The sequence below is a fragment of the Oratosquilla oratoria genome, chromosome 42 (assembly GCF_046742065.1).
Source record: "Oratosquilla oratoria isolate Oo_2021 chromosome 42, ASM4674206v1, whole genome shotgun sequence".
Classification (NCBI taxonomy): Eukaryota; Metazoa; Arthropoda; class Malacostraca; order Stomatopoda; family Squillidae; genus Oratosquilla; species Oratosquilla oratoria.
The window spans coordinates 30,675,846-30,694,284 of NC_134818.1; the positions used below are offsets into that span (position 1 = coordinate 30,675,846).

Here is an 18,439-nt window from a genome sequence, read left to right on the forward strand (position 1 = left end):
TTTATGCCCTATATGAAAATTAATGATAAACAATTAGAACTGAAATATTCATAATAAATTATTTGGTATTCAGCAGACACATGATGTTTTGTCATAATTGTATTTTTCAGGATTTGATGAGCTCCTGCCAATTACAGGTATGTGGTTTTTGCCTTTGTGAATGTTGTAACATCCTGGGAGTACATCCAGCATTAATAACTGAAACAGTCACCTAGATTAAATTTACACTGTCAGCATTTACAGGGATGGGAGAATCAGTTACAAGTCATATTTTCCATATAACACAAGTTTCCCCCAGAAGAAATTCAATACACTTTATCATGAAAAATTACAAAAATACAGACAAAAAAATTATTTATTTTCATTAAATTTACACATGTACACGAAATCAAGGATAACTTTGTAGCTCATAGCCATACAACCATTCTCCTGTTCTTCAGGGATGGCCAATCATCTTGAGCCAAACAATTTTTATGATGCAATTACAACAATTCTCAAGCAGATCCAATTAAAATTAAATAAAAATCAAACCACTTTTGTACATGTCAAACCTCTTCAAGTTATCACTGGAGGTTTCAAATGCCCTAGAGCTCAGGACACTTAACACATTACAGAAAAATGTGGTGGTGGGGATAATGCTCATGACTACTGCCAACAACAAATAATGTCTTTCTACTAAACCATTAGAAAATAAATGAATCTATTTAGTACTACAACCGGACACCAAATATAAAAATATTTGTGACCTCTGTGCACCCATAACCAGATGACTTTAAAGGTATTTCTCACTGGACAGGTTAGATCAAAATACTAAAGTGCTTTGGACACCTGGAAAAAATAAGCAAGGAAAGACTTGCAAGAAGTTTGGGAAGCAAGAGGAAGGATAATAGTAAAGTGGACGGAAGGGGTGAAGAAGGCTTTGGATGTGTGATAAATACCCTAAGCATGGAAGAGAGCAAAAGATAGGAGTGAGTGGAGGGAGACTGTCAACGGAAGGAAGGATGACACCACCCAAAAGGTCATTCTCATTGGCTCCGTATATTAACCAAATGATTCAGGGAAGGGGGGAGAGGTTCTGTATAATGAAGCAGTGGGGATAAACTTGCTCTGGATGTAAGGCCCTACTGTGGAAGCATTGTCCCTTGCTGCACTGCTCACAACTTAAGCAGTGCATCTGACAGCTGGAATGCCTCATGTGCTGAGACAGGAGGGGTGATTGGGTTTTGTGTTAAGTGTAAGTATTCCAATGGGGGTTACTAGGCTGGATAGTGAGAAATGAGGAGGTGAGGAGGAGAACAGGGGTGGAAAGGGAGTTGGGAGATTGGGTTGATGAAAGAGTATTAGGATGGTTTGGACACATGGAGAGAATGAGTGAAGAAAGACTAGTAAAAGAGATATGGGAGGCAGATGTGGAGGGAGTGAACATGAAGGGACGTCCTAGGATGAGGTGGATGGATGGGGTAAAGGGGGCTTTGGGGAAGAGGGGAATGTCTGTTGAGGAAGGACAGAAGAGGACAGAAGACAGGGGTGAATGGAGAATGGTTGTATATGGATGATGTTGTGATGCATGAGGTGGAATCGGCGGGGGGATGGGGGGTGAGGTAGTCTGTGTGAGCAAATTTTGACGCAGCCCGAAGGGATTTCTCCCGTCTCCTTTTATGCATGGGGGGACGGAGAGGGGGGGGTCGTCGATTTAATGAAGCGGCCTTGATGTGGATGTGCTGTGTCTTGCGACACTGCTTCTGACCCAGGGCAGTGAACAAGGTGCAGGGATGACCCATCATCCAGGAGGTGCTAAGATGAGAGGGAGGGTGGAGGGGTGTAGTGTGTATTCAGGGATGGAATGGGTGGGAATGATTTTATGCCTTTTCCTTTTTGGCTACCTCCCTTGTATGGGGGAAAAAGCCTTGGTATATGTATGCATTCCAATTTGGCCACTTCTCCCTTACAAGGTATGGGAATCAGTCTTTGGTACACAAGTATGTTCTTGATATACATACATACATACCAAAAGGCCCTTTCCCTATTATAAGGATGGTGGCCATATCAAGATACTCAAACTTGAGAAGACTCCTATAATGTTCACTGGGGTGTTTTAGAGGACAATTATCTTGTTAATTTTTCTTTAAAGTAATATGAAATATTCAAATGGGGAAAAACAACAGAAAAGACGATATATTAAAAACAGGACAAAATTAAAATGAAATAGCATCTTGCATTATCATTAAAAGAATGCATACACATAAAAGTGTCATGTACTGCAACTGTAATAACTTTCTACATGCAATTTGGTGAAAACTACGTCACTACAGTACATCTCTTAAAAATACCAACAATAATTCAAGAGGTTTCTCACTGAGGATATGAGGACGAGACAGAAGAGTCTAATTTGTCAAGCCTCCTACAGAGCACCAATTCAAGTGTTACTGTCCTTCCTGAATTTAAGTACACAGGTGTGCCATCTTTATGTTAATATATCAATAAAACATGTGACAAAAAACACTTTTAATATAAGACTAACAGTGCATAGAAAAATATATATCAAACACTAACATGTTATATTTGTACAGTCAAATCCAGAGGAAGTTACAAGACTTGGTGATGACTTGGAGGATGCATTATCTATCCTAAGAATCCCTGACAATGGTTATGTATTTTTCAGTTGTACCAGGAACAATTCAACTTCATATCAAATTACATCCAAACCTCAACTTCAATCTACAAAACTAAAATCATATCCTTCGTATTTTTTCCCAGTATACACAAGTTACAAAGAAAAAGAAAACTAAGGAATTCTACAAATGAATCACATTTCCAAAGGGAGACGGTTCCAGTCAATAGGTTTCTTGCCCTGTTTGACTAGGAGTTCGTTACACTTTGAGAAGTGCTTACAACCCAGGAAGCCTCGATGTGCTGACAGGGGTGAGGGATGAGTTGCATTAAGCAGGTGATGCTTCTTCTGTAAGAAAGAAAACAAAGAAAACAGCATTAGATAAACAAAGCAAATAACCACTGTTTGCTTCTAATAACACTGAAACAACAAGTGTATATATATACACATCTTGTCTGTTCCATATTTCGAAAGGGCACTGGGGATTAAACCAACCTCAATTCTTAGGCCCTGCTGTTAAGTGCTGTATCTTGCTGCATTGCTTCTGACCTGAACAGTGGGTGGGGGAAAGAGATGACCCTTCATCCACAAGAGGGCCAATGGATAGGTTTTAGGATGGATGTGTCCTTTGACATGTCCATCCCCCCTAAGATAAAGACCAAGTCAAGGCATATACCCATTCCAAAAACATAATCACTCCCCCTCCCATCTTAGCATCTCATGAATGGTTATCCCTTTTCCCTGCTTCACCACTCAGGTCAATGGCAGTGTGGCAAGGCACAGTACATCCATAGCCAGGTTGAACAGCTACTGTAGATCTGATTTACCCAAATTGTTTAATCACATGGTAATCTCCTCATTCACTTAAAATGATTCAAAGCAGATTAGAACATTCATTCAGACCATGTCATCATTTCATCTATTCACAATCTCTATCCTCTCACTCATCTTTTGCACTCTCTCCTTCCTCCTCAACAGACAATAATCTTGTATTCAAAGCCCCCTTCATTCCATCCTTACACCTCACTACATAAAATCAAAATACCTGAATGTTTACAGATCTTACCTTGTCAACCACCGAGGCCTTCTTTTGAGCATATGAGCCCCACAAGAGGAACACAACTCCACGATTTTGTTCAGAGATGACTTTGATCACAGCATCTGTTAACCTTTCCCATCCCTTATCTTTGTGAGAGTTGGCATTGTGTGCTTTCACCGTAAGGCAGGCATTGAGGAGTAGGACACCTAGACAGAAGAAACAGAAGAACATCAAATGAGTGAACAAGATCTATATAATTGGCCAGCCATCTTTTGGTATTATTGTGAAGATAAATGTGGGTAAAAGTAGGATGATGAGATGTACAAGGGGAGAATGTGGCAGCAAACAGGAATTGAGTTAAGGGAGAGAGACTGGAGGAAGTGGATGGTTTTAGATATTTGGGTGTGAATGTGGTGGGAAAGGGAGTGGAGGTGGAGGTAGAATGTAGATTGAGAGAAGCAAGTAAATGCCTTGGGGGATTAAAAAATGCAATGAGAAATAGACATTTGGGAATGGATGCTAAGAGGAAATTGTATGAAGTGATTGTGCCAACAGCACTGTATGGGGCATAAACATGGAACATAAAAGAGGAAGAGAGAAGTTTGAATGTGTTTGAGATAAGGCACCTGTGAAGTATGATAGGGGTTACTAGGCTGGATAAAGTGAGAAACAAGGTGAGGAGAAGAATGGGGGTGGAAAGGGAGTTGGGAGATTGGGTTGATGAAAGAGTATTAGGATGATTTGGATACATGGAAAGAATGAGTTTAGAAAGATTGGTAAAAGAAGTGTGAAAGGCAGAGGTGGAAGGAGTGAACATGAGGGGGTGACCAAGGATGACATAGATGGGGTAAAAGGGGCATTGGGAAAGAGGGGAATGTCTGTTATGGAAGGACAGGAGAGAACTGAAAATAGGGGTAAATGGAGAATGGTTGTGTATGGATGATGCTGTGATGTATGAGGGGGAGTGGGTGTGGGATGGAAGGTGAGGGAGGATGTGTGAAAAACAAACTGATGCAGCCTGAAGGGATTTCTCCCCATCTTCTCGATTTCTGCATTAGGGAACGGAGAGGGGATCACCAATTTAAGTGGCCTTGCTGTGGATGTGCTGTGTCTTGCAACACTGCTTCTAACCCAGAGCAGTGGGCAAGATGCAGGGATGATCCATCATCCAGGAGGAGCCATGATAAGAGGGAGGGAAAGAGTTGGATGGGAGTGGAGTATGTGGGGACAGAATGGGTGGGAGTGGTTTTTATGCCTTTGTTTTTTTGCTACCTCCCTTGTAAGGGGAAAAAGGCTTTGGTATATACATATATATATATGTGTTATATATTTTGTTTGTGAGACTGTGACAACAATTGTTATTATCACTATGCATAGTTATCATTTTCTATCTACCCTTTACTCCCTATGGCACATGGGAAGTAGGGTGCAGGTAAGGAGGGAGAGGGAGAGAGTGCATGGATCAAGTTTGCAGGATGAGACAGGTATGTGAAAGATTTTTTTTTTTTCTTTCTTTTTTTGTCTCAAGGAGTTGGAGGTGTATGACAGGGTTGACATGGTGCAGCATGTAACATATAACTGTTGAAGGCAGTCTTTATTTTCTTCTTTTATAACTAGGGCATGTGTGTGTTGAGAATGAAGACTGAATGGTTTGAGTGATTATGGGGTAGCATCAGGATCAACTGATGTCACCACTATGCAGGTAAACAAATGTGGTAAGCAGAGGTTTGGTATTGATGGATAAGAATGGAAGGATGAGAAGAGAATCAGTTGTTATTTGTGACAGGTGAGATCTCTTGACAGGAGGGCTTTAAGAGGTTATGCAAACAAGTTAAGGAAGACTACATATCTAAAGGATGTGAAGGAATACATTTTCCAAATACATACTGTTGTAGTCACTGGTCACCACTGTCATTTTCTGTCACCCCGAAACCAAGACTATTTGAAGACACACTTGTAAATGACCTATCAAACACCCCACATCACCTTAACTTGTTGACAGCTCCAATGGGTTGTTGGTTCCGACCTGCTTTCGAGTCGGACTTGAAGCTTACAATGAACCGTTGATGAGGTCCACGTCAAAGCCCCGCCCACTCCACTCATTATCTAAGGGCATCCACCAACTTCGACATACACAATCAAAACCCCAGTGGCTTTCCCAGGTCTCAAGATGTTTGTGTTGGCATCGTTTCTGCCCTTCTACTTGCTGCTCCACCACCAGCTCCCCCTCCCCCCACATAGTTATCTGCCGAATACAGGAAAAGCCTTGTTCCTCCCACAATAAAATTTAGTATACATTAATCAACTCTTGTCCAGTAGAAGTGGAATTCTCCCCCCCTTTTTGAATCTATCTTTATATGTATTTATTTTGTGACTGGGAACATTTCTCTAGTGTTTTAATTATCTATTATAAGTTTCTTGTTCCATTGTCTTTCTTTTCTAATATGTCTGATATTATCCTTTGGGATATATTTATTTGTATTGGTGATGGTACAGATTAAATACATGTTTTTTGTGTTATTAGACTTCTTGACTTGCCTTTACGTGTGTAAAAATTAACAGAGAGCCACTATGTCCATTAATGTACTTTGTTACGGCTGCATCGTGCCTTCATAATCAATCAGTTTCAACCCCGTACAGACCTGGCCACTATTCATAGTCCTGGAATAGTTCGGCACACACTCAGCAAGCCATAACAAATGTGGGCCTGACCGGGATTATTAGTTTGCTATACATAAATTAATATAACAATCTTGGCATACTTCAGAAGTCTACCAATTTCTTTTTTCTTGTAGTAACCATCACAATACAGATAAATATTGTGCTTGTAATTATGACAAATTACCAATTTTCCTCCAAGCATTTCCCAAAGTTTTCTATACTCACACAGTATGTCATGCTAGCTAGAATCTAGACCCATTGTTTACCTCAATCAGTTCAGCTCCTGAGTGGGAGGACAACGACCCTCTTTCATAGCAAACTCTCTCTCTGCAGGCTATCTGTAGTTTCAGTTGGGTAGTCCTGAGTGCTGATATTCTAACTAGCATACATTCATCAGAACAATTATTGTCTGACCTGGGTACTTCAAACCCACTAATTCCACTTCTGACAAAACATTGAATAACATCCCATTTATTCCTTGTCAAGTTCAAGAGTTGGTTAACGTAATTCATTGGAGTGGAATTCCTCTTATTCTCCTGAATAATAAACTAACCCACCATTCAAAATCAAAGTTTTCCAAGAAAATCTCTCAGTGGATTAATTAACAGGTGACCTCAAACTGAAAGACTGGCAGATCCTGGCCCAAACTTATAATATAAATGCCCCTCCTTCTCTTAACCGCTTCGATACGATGACGCCTACGTAGGCCTCATGAGGAGCAAGTGGGTACGCGAGGATGCCAATGTCGGCGTCTTGATTATATATATTGTAGTTGTACCTGCATGACCCCCATACTCTGTAAACTGGCTTCATCATATTTTCTATGGTTATCAAAATTCACGGGTGAAAGAGAACGAGCAATACAGCAGTGACTTTACTTTTTATAATGCGAGTATTATGACGCAACATCGCATGTCTGGGAGCTAATGCTGCCCACGAGATTTTGGCCCAGAGTGAAGGGGTTAGCAAGACAGAACTTAGAAGCCTTGTCATACATCGCCTCATTGATTTGGAAGTCTTAGATGTTGACGCCTATCGATTACTTCCAAGCACTAGTGGGACAACAGGACATAGTGTAGAATCAGTTGCAGAAGTAGAAAAAACTGAAACAACCACACAAGACCAAACACTAAACACTCCTCCAGATCCTAGTAATGTCCACCCTACCCATGACTACATGAATAGATCAGTAGTTTCCTTAGAACTAGAAAGACTTAGTTAGAAAGAGAACTGAATATGAGCAAGAAGAGCACGAACGTCGGCATGAATTTGAATGCAAGATGAAAGAACATGAGCTGAGACACGAGATAGAATTAGACTTCCATCCAACTACACAACAACATAGCCTCTTTCCCCCCTTTTGATGAGTCAGAACCAGAGTACCTTTTTTGATAATTCGAAAGACTCGCAGTACATCTCAAGTGGCCTAAGGAAGAGTGGATATGACTTATTCAAAGCAAGCTGGTAGGAACTGCTGCCAAGGTCTTCAAGTCTTGAGGAATATACCTCTTATAACCTAGTCAAAATCAGCATCCTCAACTCCTACAGCGTCAGTGGCATATGTCATATGCTGCAATTGTTTTATGGATTGAGCGTCGGCGGCATACATCGTTTGCCGCAATTTAAAAATTCGCCAAAAATAGGGATTACGTCGAGTCAAATCTGTGGTAATGACCAAGTAGCCCTATCTGTTGGCTATAAAAGGCACCCAATTTTTTTTTATTTACTGACAAAACTGGCATATAAAATTGGGATATAAAATTGGCCTTTAGGACGTAATTTAGGTGATTCAGGTCTACAAAACGAAGTATGAGGAGGTGAAGTTGTACTTCAACAGTTAGGCAGGTGCTATTTAGTACGTATTCAGACTGGCAATTTTGCACTGCCAATTTTCATAATAAATGCGTAATACACAATGTGGCCAGGCAATAATACTATGATGGATGCTTAATAAAACATTAACCAAAACAATAAGAAACATCACAATCACCTATTCTCCATGAAATTATAAGATACCAAAAAATCAATTCACCATATAACAAAGTGATAAACATTTGCCAAAAAAATCCACAAAAACTATTTATAAACACATTTTCCATAAGTATCAGACTATTATGGGCAACTGTACATTGACTTGAAACATCATAAATGTCAAATTCCTTCACTCTGAAATTCTAACATTCTCATTCAACCCACATGAGGAGCACAAGAAAGTTTACAGATTTTCTACCAAACTTTTACACTCATATTTCAACCAAATCAACCCAGTTCCTCCACTTCTAGGCTAAGGCGAGTCAAAATAAGCAAGATTTGTTGGTTTTACATCATTTCAAGTTGATTAAAGAAAAAAAATATTATTTTGGCTCCAATGCTGGGGGGGAGGGAGTATATACAGTACAGCATTCACCCAGCAACGTATGGGTTAATGCCTATCAAGTTACCCCAGAACCCTATAGGCAAAAATTTAGAAACTTGTTAAAGTCTTAAGTTTCAACTTATGTAGAATTTGCTGCCAAAAAGCTAAAGCTCTTCAAGCAATGGCTCTCCTCCCATAAAATTAAGACATATGATCAACTGGAAAACTTGATGGTCATTGAAGAGTTTAAAAGACGACTTCCATTCCAAGTGATGATGTACATCAATGACAAGGATGTACCAGATTTGAACGAGGCTTCCCTGTTGGCCAATCAATTTCCAGTGATGCACAGGTTGGGATCACAATGCAAACAATCATGTGTAAAGTCATCAGCAGGTTCCCTCGCGTCTCAGGACGATAAGTGGTTTAGGGATAAGTCCTTCCCCTGATACCTGTAACTACTGTAAGAAACCTGGCCACCATATTTCTCGATGTTGGGCTCCAGGCTGTAGAACCTCCTCATTCACTAACCAGCAAAAAGAACTAGATAAACGTCTAAGTAAATCCCCCTCAAGGCAAAGTCCATCAAACTCACAAACCTTCCAAAACCCATGTCCCATGTTGTAAAAGCTGGTTCTCATTCCCAGAAAGACCCTTTCCAAGATTTCAAATCTCAAGGTGAAATCGCCCACTCAAGAAACGGTCCCTTCTTCCCCATTACTATTCTAGAGACACTGGTGCCACTCAGTCCACTGTCATCAAATCCGCCCTACCCGAAATTGGGACCAGAGTCTCTGGACACAAAGTAACCATAAGTGATCCACGGAACTGGTCAACATATTCCTTAAGTGTAATTTATTTCAAAAGGAAGTGGAACTTGGTATCTGGAACACTTGCTTACTCCAGGAGTTGAACTCATCCTTGGCAACAATCTCTCTGGTTCCCTAGTAGTCCCTCCACCCATGATCATAAATCCTCCCCATGACCTAAGCCCTACTCTTGTAGAAGTTCACTTGCATTCCGAGATTTTTCTTCTGTGTGCAGTCACCCGCTCAAAAGTCCCCCTGTATATCCCCCTCTGCCAGTACCTTTGAATTTCCTAACCAAATTATATCCTCTGAAAACCTATCAAGAGCTCAACTCGAGGATACCACCCTCCAAGACTTCCACAGAGTAGCAGTCAATTCCCAAAAAGAAGTCGACCACTTCCCTAGATTCTACTACCAAAAGAGAATCCTAATGAGAGTAACCAAACCTCCTTCCTGTTTTAATCTCAATACTTGGGCTGAATGACACCAAATTGTCATCCCTCGCTCTATCCGACCCAGTATCATCCACATCGCTCATGATGGTTCTGGAGGATATCTAGGTATTTGCAAGACCTAAAATCGAATCAACAAGCATTTCTTCTGGCCCGGTCTAAAGAAGACAGTCACTGATTACATTAGAACCTGCCATACTTGCCAGATGGTAGGAAAACCTAACCAGAAAATCCCACAAGCTCCTCTGAACCCCATCCCCGTCTCTGGTAAACCCTTGGAAAGGGTGATTATTGACTGTGTGGGACCATGGCCCAAGACAAAGCAAGGAAACCAATACATCCTCACTGTAATGTGTCTGGTAATTAAGTACACTGAAGCTTTTCCTCTGAAGAAAATTAACGCTCGAATCATAGCAAACACCCTGCTAAACTTCACTCAAGTGGGTCTATCCAAAGAGATCCAATCTGATAGAGGAACAAACTTCACCAGTGACCTTTTTACCAGTGTACTAAAAGAGCTAGGCATTACCCAAATCCTATCTGCTGTTTATCATCCTGAAACTCAAGGCACTCTTAAATGATTCCACCAGACACTCAAGGCCATGCTTTGCAATTTTTTTTTTAAATTCACCTTCTGATTAGGTTGAAGGACTATCCCTCATGTTATTTACTCTAAGGGCAACTGTACAGTCCTTGTTAGGGTTCTCTCACTTCGAACTGCTGTACGGTCACCAAATACGGGGACCACTTAATACCCTTATGGAACAATGGTATCATGAGACCCCTCAACATCCCAGACGGTGAACCAATATATTGATCAATTAAAACAGACTGAAAGTAGTCCAGAACATTGCCTTAGAGAACTTAACTGCATCCAAAGCCAAAATGAAAATCAATTTTGACCAAAAAACCAAGGTCTGAACCTTCAAACCCGGTGACAAGGTACTCCTGTATCTACCCATACCTGGAGCTCCCCCCCACCCACAAGTTCCAAGGTCCCTATATAGTTTCCCACCACCTTAATAAACTCAACTACATTGTTCTTACTCCTGACTGGCAAAAAGACTTCAAACTAGTTCATGTAAATCTGATGAAAAAATACCTGAGGAGACAACCTGCTGATGACTCCCCAAGACCTATCCATTGGAACCAAAACCCACAATGAGAATTAATCTCCCCAGTACAAAATAATGATCTCACCATTCTCCAACTTAACTCCTTCTTTAACCCATCCTCAATACTTGCCCACTTAAATCAAAAGCAACAAGAGGATCTAACCCTACTATTCCTGAAGTATCCTACCATCTTTGCAGACCACCCAGGGTTGTGTACTACTGTCGAACATGACATAAAACTTCTTCCTAACACTTCTTCCACACACCAGGCCCCTTATCATCTCAACCCTCACAAGCTATAAATTATGAAAACTGAGATGGACTACATGGTGGAACATCAACTGGCAGAACCAAGCTCCTCTCCCTGGGCATCGCCTTCTCTGCTGGTTCCGAAGGAAGACAGAAGTTGGAGGCTCAGTGTAGACTTTCATAAACTGAATGCAGCTACAGTTAAGGACTGTTACCCTTTACCCCATATTGACACTAATCGACTGGGTAGGAATTCCTGCTTCATCTCCAAGGTTGACCTAATTAAGGGGCACCACCAGATCAAACAAACACCTGAAGCTCAAACTCTCTCCTCCTTCATAACCCCTCTTGGCCTGTATAAGTATCTGTTCTTCCCTTTTGGCCTGTGTAATGCTCCTGCCACCTTTCAGTGGGCCATCAATTATACCATCTCTGGACTAGATAACACTTTTGCCTATCTTGACAATCTTCTTGTTTGGCAAATTCGTGGGAAGACTACCTCACCAGACTAAACTCCCTTCTAGGTCTCCTCACCACTGCAGGATTCGTGGCCAACTTGTCCAAATCCGAGTATGGCAGAGCCACGGTCACCTACCTAGGGCATGTTGTTGGCTTCGGGCCGTACCAACCCAAGATGGCCAACATCCAGGCCATCCTCAAATTCTCTGTCCCAGACAACTGGAAATCACTCCAAAGGTTGTTGGGGATGGCGGCGTTCAACTGTCGCTTTTGCTGCAACTTCTTGGCAATAGCAGCCCCCCTTACAGCCCTGACCAGCCCTAAATAGAAGTTTATCTGGTCCACTACCTGCCAAGAATCCTTTTGAAGCCCTCCAGCGTTACCTAAGCACCGAGCTTGTACTTCAGACTCCAGACTACCCAAGCCCATTCATCCTCCAAATAGACACCTCCAGAGAGGGGATAGGTGTTTCTCCAAGATGACAACCATTCCCCCCCCTCTCCATCCAGTTAGCTACTACTCAGCCAAACTACTCCCCTACCAATGCTCCTACTCCACAGTGGAAAAAGAAGCCTTGGCCCTAGTCACTATTTAAGGACGTCCCCAGTGGCTTTCCCAGGTCTCAAGATGCTCATATTGGCATTGTTTCTGCCCTTCTACCTGCTGCTCCACCACTGGCTCACCCCCATGTGGTTATCTGCCTTTGTAAACAATCAGTTTCAACCCTGTATAGACCTGGCCACTATTCAGTCTTGGAATAGTTTGGCACACACTCAGCAAGCCATAACAATACATACATACACCAATGGCTTTTCCCCTTTACAAGGTAGCCAATTTTTCCATATACAGTAGATGCATAAATACTTGGAATAACTTAGGTGATATACCCCACGCTAGAATGATACATGAATTCAAATCTAAATATGATAATTGAAAATCAAAGTTATAGAATAGTTGGAACTGTACATGAACTTACAGCTTGATAAGGTAAATTGGAGAGTAGGTTACACTTTGCTTGTAGTTGATTCCAAGGGTACATTAAAGCATTTATTGACTGAGTTTGGAACGGTATATGAGGGAAAATTACCCATGAATGCAAAGGTAAAATGATGTACAAGGAATGATTATGGTGGCATGCTGAATGCCAGTGTAAAGGGTAAGAGGCTTGAAGTTACAAGTTTTAAGCTAAAACATGTACTCTGGCCTTTAACCAAAACAATCAAGTCAATTTTTCAATATTGTAAATTCTAAAAATATTGGACTCGGGCATCAGCATCTTTAAGAAGCTACATGAATAATAGTTAGTCATGCTAAAATCAACATAATATCACCAAAGGTATATCTTATATCCCAGAACTCCAACAAAGACATTACTGGCTAGCCACCTTGTACAGTGAATAAAGGATAGGGGTGAGGGATAAATACATCATCACCATGAAAGATACTTTACCTTGGCGAGCCCATCCCACTAGGAGACCATGATTTGGTTTTTCAAATCCAGGAATATCTTCATTAAGCTCCTTATACATGTTCAGCAAGCTGTAGAGAAAAAAAAGTAAAGTTAGTCAGAAGTTGTGTCCTGATCAATTGTGACCTTTCAGGCCAAGGTCTACGTCTGCTTAATATAATCATGTGGCATTTCTATCTACATATACCGAAGGCTTCTTCCCCCTTCCCTCTCATCTTAGCTCCTGCCCACTGCCAGGGTCAGAGGCAATGCAGCAAGACACGGTACTAGGGGTGTGCCGATTAATCGGGATCGGCAAGAATTGGGACTTTTTTGGTGAACCACCATCAGCAAGAATTGGCATTTTTTTTTAGAATGGGAATCGCCATTGGCAATATTTTGCCGATGCTTTTAAAATAATAGCACAAGCAGGAGTAAATGTTAGAGCAAATTATATTAATTTTTAATTTCATTTTTGTATTTTTTATATAAAATTAAACTAAAAATAATATATATATATATATATATATATATATATATATATTTTTTTTTTTTTTTTTTTTTTTTTTTTTTTTACAACAAAGTTTCTACAACAGAAATTAAGTGAGAGATTACTCTCACTTAATTTCTGTTGTAGAAACTTTGTTGTAACTTTGTTGGGAGTAAATCGTCCAGGTGTCTGTGGACTTAGTTGATTTTACCTGCTTATAAGTGCAAAAAATGGGTGGACGTGTCAGGGGGAAAAGTTACCCCTTAAAATTGTGGAAGTACTTAGAAATTGATTCATCATCCAGCTCTAATATCTTTAATTTACTATTGTACTTATGAAGAATTAATTGTTAGGAAATATATATAAAAAAAACTGTATTCATTAGCAAACATGTTAAAAGAATATTACTACATAAACATTAAGTCATAATCTCGCTATCGGACACTGAGGGGGAAGAATGAACCCATTGTTTACAATGGGTCTATCTACGTGGCATATTGGAAAAGCCACGAAAGCTCTTCAAGACAGCCGACCCAGGCTGCTAAATCATAATCCGAAATCATCCCTTTTAAAAGGTAAGGGTTAACGTCAGAACCATTAATTAACATGTACCAAAAGTTTTAATTGAGAAGCCCGTGTCCAGTAACGAGGGGAAACGAGTCTAAAGAGGGGAGTGCAACAACAAGGCTGGCATTGACTGCCTTGTGTGTTGCTAAGTGTTTAGCTAACCCTTTACGTTCTCATAACTAGGTTATATAATTTTTTTTTAATAATATGTATCGAAACAAATTCTCATAATTATTTTTCACTGTTAGGCCTTAAGGTGTCATGACATAACTGCTGTATAGGGGGTTAGCCTACCTAACCTACCTAGCCTAACATAAAATAATTTGTAAACTTTAAGTAGGGTAATTTAAAGATTTCTGAAGAGGCGTTTCCTATGTTATATTTCAGGAAGAGGCATATTAACCTCTTGTTACCTCCCTATAGTCTCGTAAGGATTTATTCTGCCTCACGAATCTTTCAGCTACCCTACGCCGTTTCTTATTGATGTAGTAGTGTTTCTGAAGATGGGTTATAAAATTTTACAGGGAACCAGTCCTGGAGTAAAATGTACTATTGAAAGGGAACACAAGTTTGCAAACCCCCCCCCCCCTTCCCTGGTGTGGGAAGTTTATGGAAGTTCTGGAAGAATAAATACAGAGAAAAGATCGAGTTTCCTTTCAACCAAGAATGGAAAAGTGGACTAGGACCCACTTACCCAATCCCCATGTCCTACCAGACGACTAATCTGCGGTCCAGTACCAACCCCCATCCTTCGGTTTGTGTGTCATTGACACAAGGAGCAGCGGAAAAATGATCGCTTACCCGGAGGGAGCGTTGCAATCTCTATCAACTGAATCAGTGTTGATTGGAACCTATGGTATTTTGATGTATTGATATGTCTGTCGCGTTTCGCCGCGATAGACGGATTTACTACGCAGCAATTTATGGCCAAACAAATCTGTTATAATTCTTTTTTATGTATTTTGACAAGTAAATATATAACAATACATCTTTATGTATTTTGGCTTAATAGTTCTCCATTATTCAAAAATACAATTTTTGTAAGTAGACTTTAGAGGCTTAACAATTGCTCAATTAAAAACATCTGGCATCTTTATAAATAGTATCACATGTCTTTTATTAGAGTTTTTAAGGTTTATATAAAGGTTTGATTTGTCTAATAAGAAGTTGTTGTTCATCAACATAATACATACATACATATACCAAGGCTTCTTCCCCCTTACAAGGGAGGTAGTCAAAAAGAAAAGGCATAAAATCATTCCCACCCATTTCATCTCTAAATACACTCCACTCCCCTCCACCCTCCCTCTTATCTTAGCACTTCCTGGATGCAAGGTCATTTCTGCATCTTGTCCACTGCCCTGGTTCAGAGGCAGTGTCGCAAGGCACAGCACATCCACAGCGAGGCCGCTTCATTAAATCGGCGACCCCCCCCTCTCCATCCCCCCATGTAGAAAAGGAGAAGACGGGGAGAAATCCTTTTGGGCTACGTCAAATTCTGCTCACACATACTACCTCAACCCCCATCCCCCCACCCATTCCACCTCATGCATCACAACATCATCCATATACAGGAGTCCCTCAAATAACGCGGGGGTTAGGTTCCTGAAATTACCATGTATGACCAAATCCGCGTATGCTGACATTCCATATTAAATACCGAGAACCGCATGCATGTATGTGTGTGCGTGTGTGTATGTGGTGTATGTATGTGGTGTTTGTATGTGTTTGTGCGTATATACATGTGTGTGTATGTGGCATATATGCATGTGTGTGTGTGTGTATGTGGCGTATATACATATGTGTGTGTATGTGGCGTATATACATATGTGTGTGTACGTGGCATATACACGTGGGTGTATGTGGAGTATACACGTGTGTGAGTATGTGGCATATGTATATGTATGTGGCATATGTATGTGTATTACCTAGTTGTATTTACCTAGTTGTATTTTACGGGAAGGGGAGCTATGCTCGTGGGGTCCCGTCTTCATATCTCATTTTATCTAAACTATTTTTAAATTCATGTATTGTTTTTGCACACACCACTTTCTCATCTAACTTGTTCCAACTGTCTATTACTCTGTGAGGAAAGCTGTTCTTTTTCAAATCTCTTCTATAGCTGTCTTTTTTTATTTTCTTTCCGTGTCCTCTTGTATTTCTGTCATCCCATTTTATCAGATTCTCTCTATCAGTAATTTCTATGCCTTTCATGATTCTGTAAATAGCTATCAAATCTCCTCTCTCTCTTCTTTGCTCTAGTGTCTGTAGTTTAAGTTTTTGTAGTCTCTCTTCATATGATAGTTTTGAGAGTGTTGGTGCCAATTTTGTGATTGCTCTTTGTATTCTTTCAAGTTTTTTTATACATTTTTTTGTACTTGGTGACCATATCGTTGCTGCATATTCCAATCTTGGTCTTATCAGGGTGATTAGGATTTTCCTCACCATTTCTTCATCCAGGTATGTAAATGCCACTTTGATTGTTCTTATTAAATTATAAGTTTCTCCAAAAATCTTATTTATATGTTTCTCAGGTGACATATTATTCATAACAATGACTCCCAGGTCCTTCTCATTTTCTACTTTTTTTATTCCTTCTTCTCCCAAATTATATGATCCTGTTATTCTGTTTTTGCTTTTTCCAAATTCCATTATACTACACTTTTTTGTATTGAACTCCATCTCCCACTTCCTACTCCATTCTTGTACTTTATTTAGATCTCTCTGTAGTGATTCACAATCTTCTTCAGTTTTCACTCTTTTCAGTAGTTTTGCATCATCTGCAAAGAAGCTCATATAGCTTTCAATTCCTTCATCCATATCATTAATATATATAGCAAACATTATTGGGGCCAGAACTGTTCCCTGCGGGACACCGCTTATTACTTCATTCCATTTTGAGTGCTGGTCTCTTATCACTACTCTCATTTTTCTTTCTTGCAAAAAGTCTTCCATCCAATTTAGCAATTTACCTTGTATTCCTCCTTCATATTCTAATTTCTTAAGCAACTTCTTATGTGGTACTTTGTCAAAAGCTTTTTTTAGGTCTAGAAATGCACAATCAGCCCATCCATCTCTTTCTTGTATTATATCTATTAGCCTTGAATAGAAACATATTAAATTGGTGACGCATGATCGTCCTTGTCTGAATCCAAATTGCCTTGGATTTAGTACGTTGTTTTTTTCCAGGTATTTTACCCATCTACTTTTGATAATTCTTTCACAAATTTTTGCTATTGTACTTGTTAGAGAGACTGGTCTATAGTTGGTAGGTTCTTCTTTATTTCCTCCTTTATATATAGGTACTATATTTGCTTTTTTCCAATCTTCTGGAACTTTTCCTTCTTTTAAGGAACTGCTTATTATGCTATGTATTTTGTCTGCCAGTTCATTCCTGCATTCTTTCAGAATCCAGTTTGCTATTTCATCTGGCCCATGCGATTTTCTGACATCAAAATTACCCAAGTGTGTCAATATTTCATTCTTTGTTACTTCTATTTCTTCCATAGGGGGGACTTTTTCTTTCCACTCAATCTCTTCAGGTTGTATATTTTCCCTTGTAAACACTGATTTAAAATGTTTGTTCATAATTTCTGCCATTTCCATTTCCTCAGTGTATTCAACTCCTCCTTGTCTTAATTTCTCCAAGTCTTGTTTGTTTTTCAGTTTATTGTTTACAAATCTGTAGAATAGTTTTGGTTGATCTTTACACTTTTCTATAACATCTTTTTCATATTTTCTTTTTTCCTCTCTGCACTTTTGTACATATTCATTTCTATAACCAGTATATATTTTCCATTTTTCAGGTCTTCTGTCTTTTTTCCATCTGGTCCAGGCTTTGTCTCTTTTGTCTTTTAACTCCCTACAACTTTTGTTGTACCAGCATTTTACATATTCTTTTTCTTGTTTTTGTCTTGGGACATACTTTTCCACTCCTTTTTTGTAAATTTTTGTCAAAATATTCCATTTCTCTTCCACTGATGTTTCTTCTTTGTATATTTCTTCCCAGTTTTCTTGTTGGAAGAATTCTCTTATTTTATCAAAGTTTGTATTTTCATACATCATTCTTCCTTTTCTATATTGTTCATTTCTTTTCATATATTTTTCTTCATTAAGTTCCAGTTCAATCAATATGTGGTCACTTTTACCTATTGGTGTTTTATATTCAATCTTGTCCACTATTC

The 18,439-nt window shown here is 39.7% G+C and overlaps 1 protein-coding gene across 1 annotated transcript in view; it reads right to left on the bottom strand.

Moving 5' to 3' along the window:
* Positions 1-341: 341 nt before the first annotated feature.
* The window catches only part of LOC143021712 (uracil-DNA glycosylase-like), a 35,164-nt gene continuing 17,066 nt past the window's right edge, over positions 342-18,439 (bottom strand). The window contains exons 7-9 of the mRNA XM_076179378.1: positions 13,202-13,290; positions 3,678-3,856; positions 342-2,959 (exon numbers count right to left, since the gene is read on the bottom strand). Of these exons, the coding sequence (XP_076035493.1) occupies positions 2,807-2,959; positions 3,678-3,856; positions 13,202-13,290 (421 nt within the window). The 3' untranslated portion in view covers positions 342-2,806. The remainder of the gene's footprint in view (positions 2,960-3,677; positions 3,857-13,201; positions 13,291-18,439) is intronic.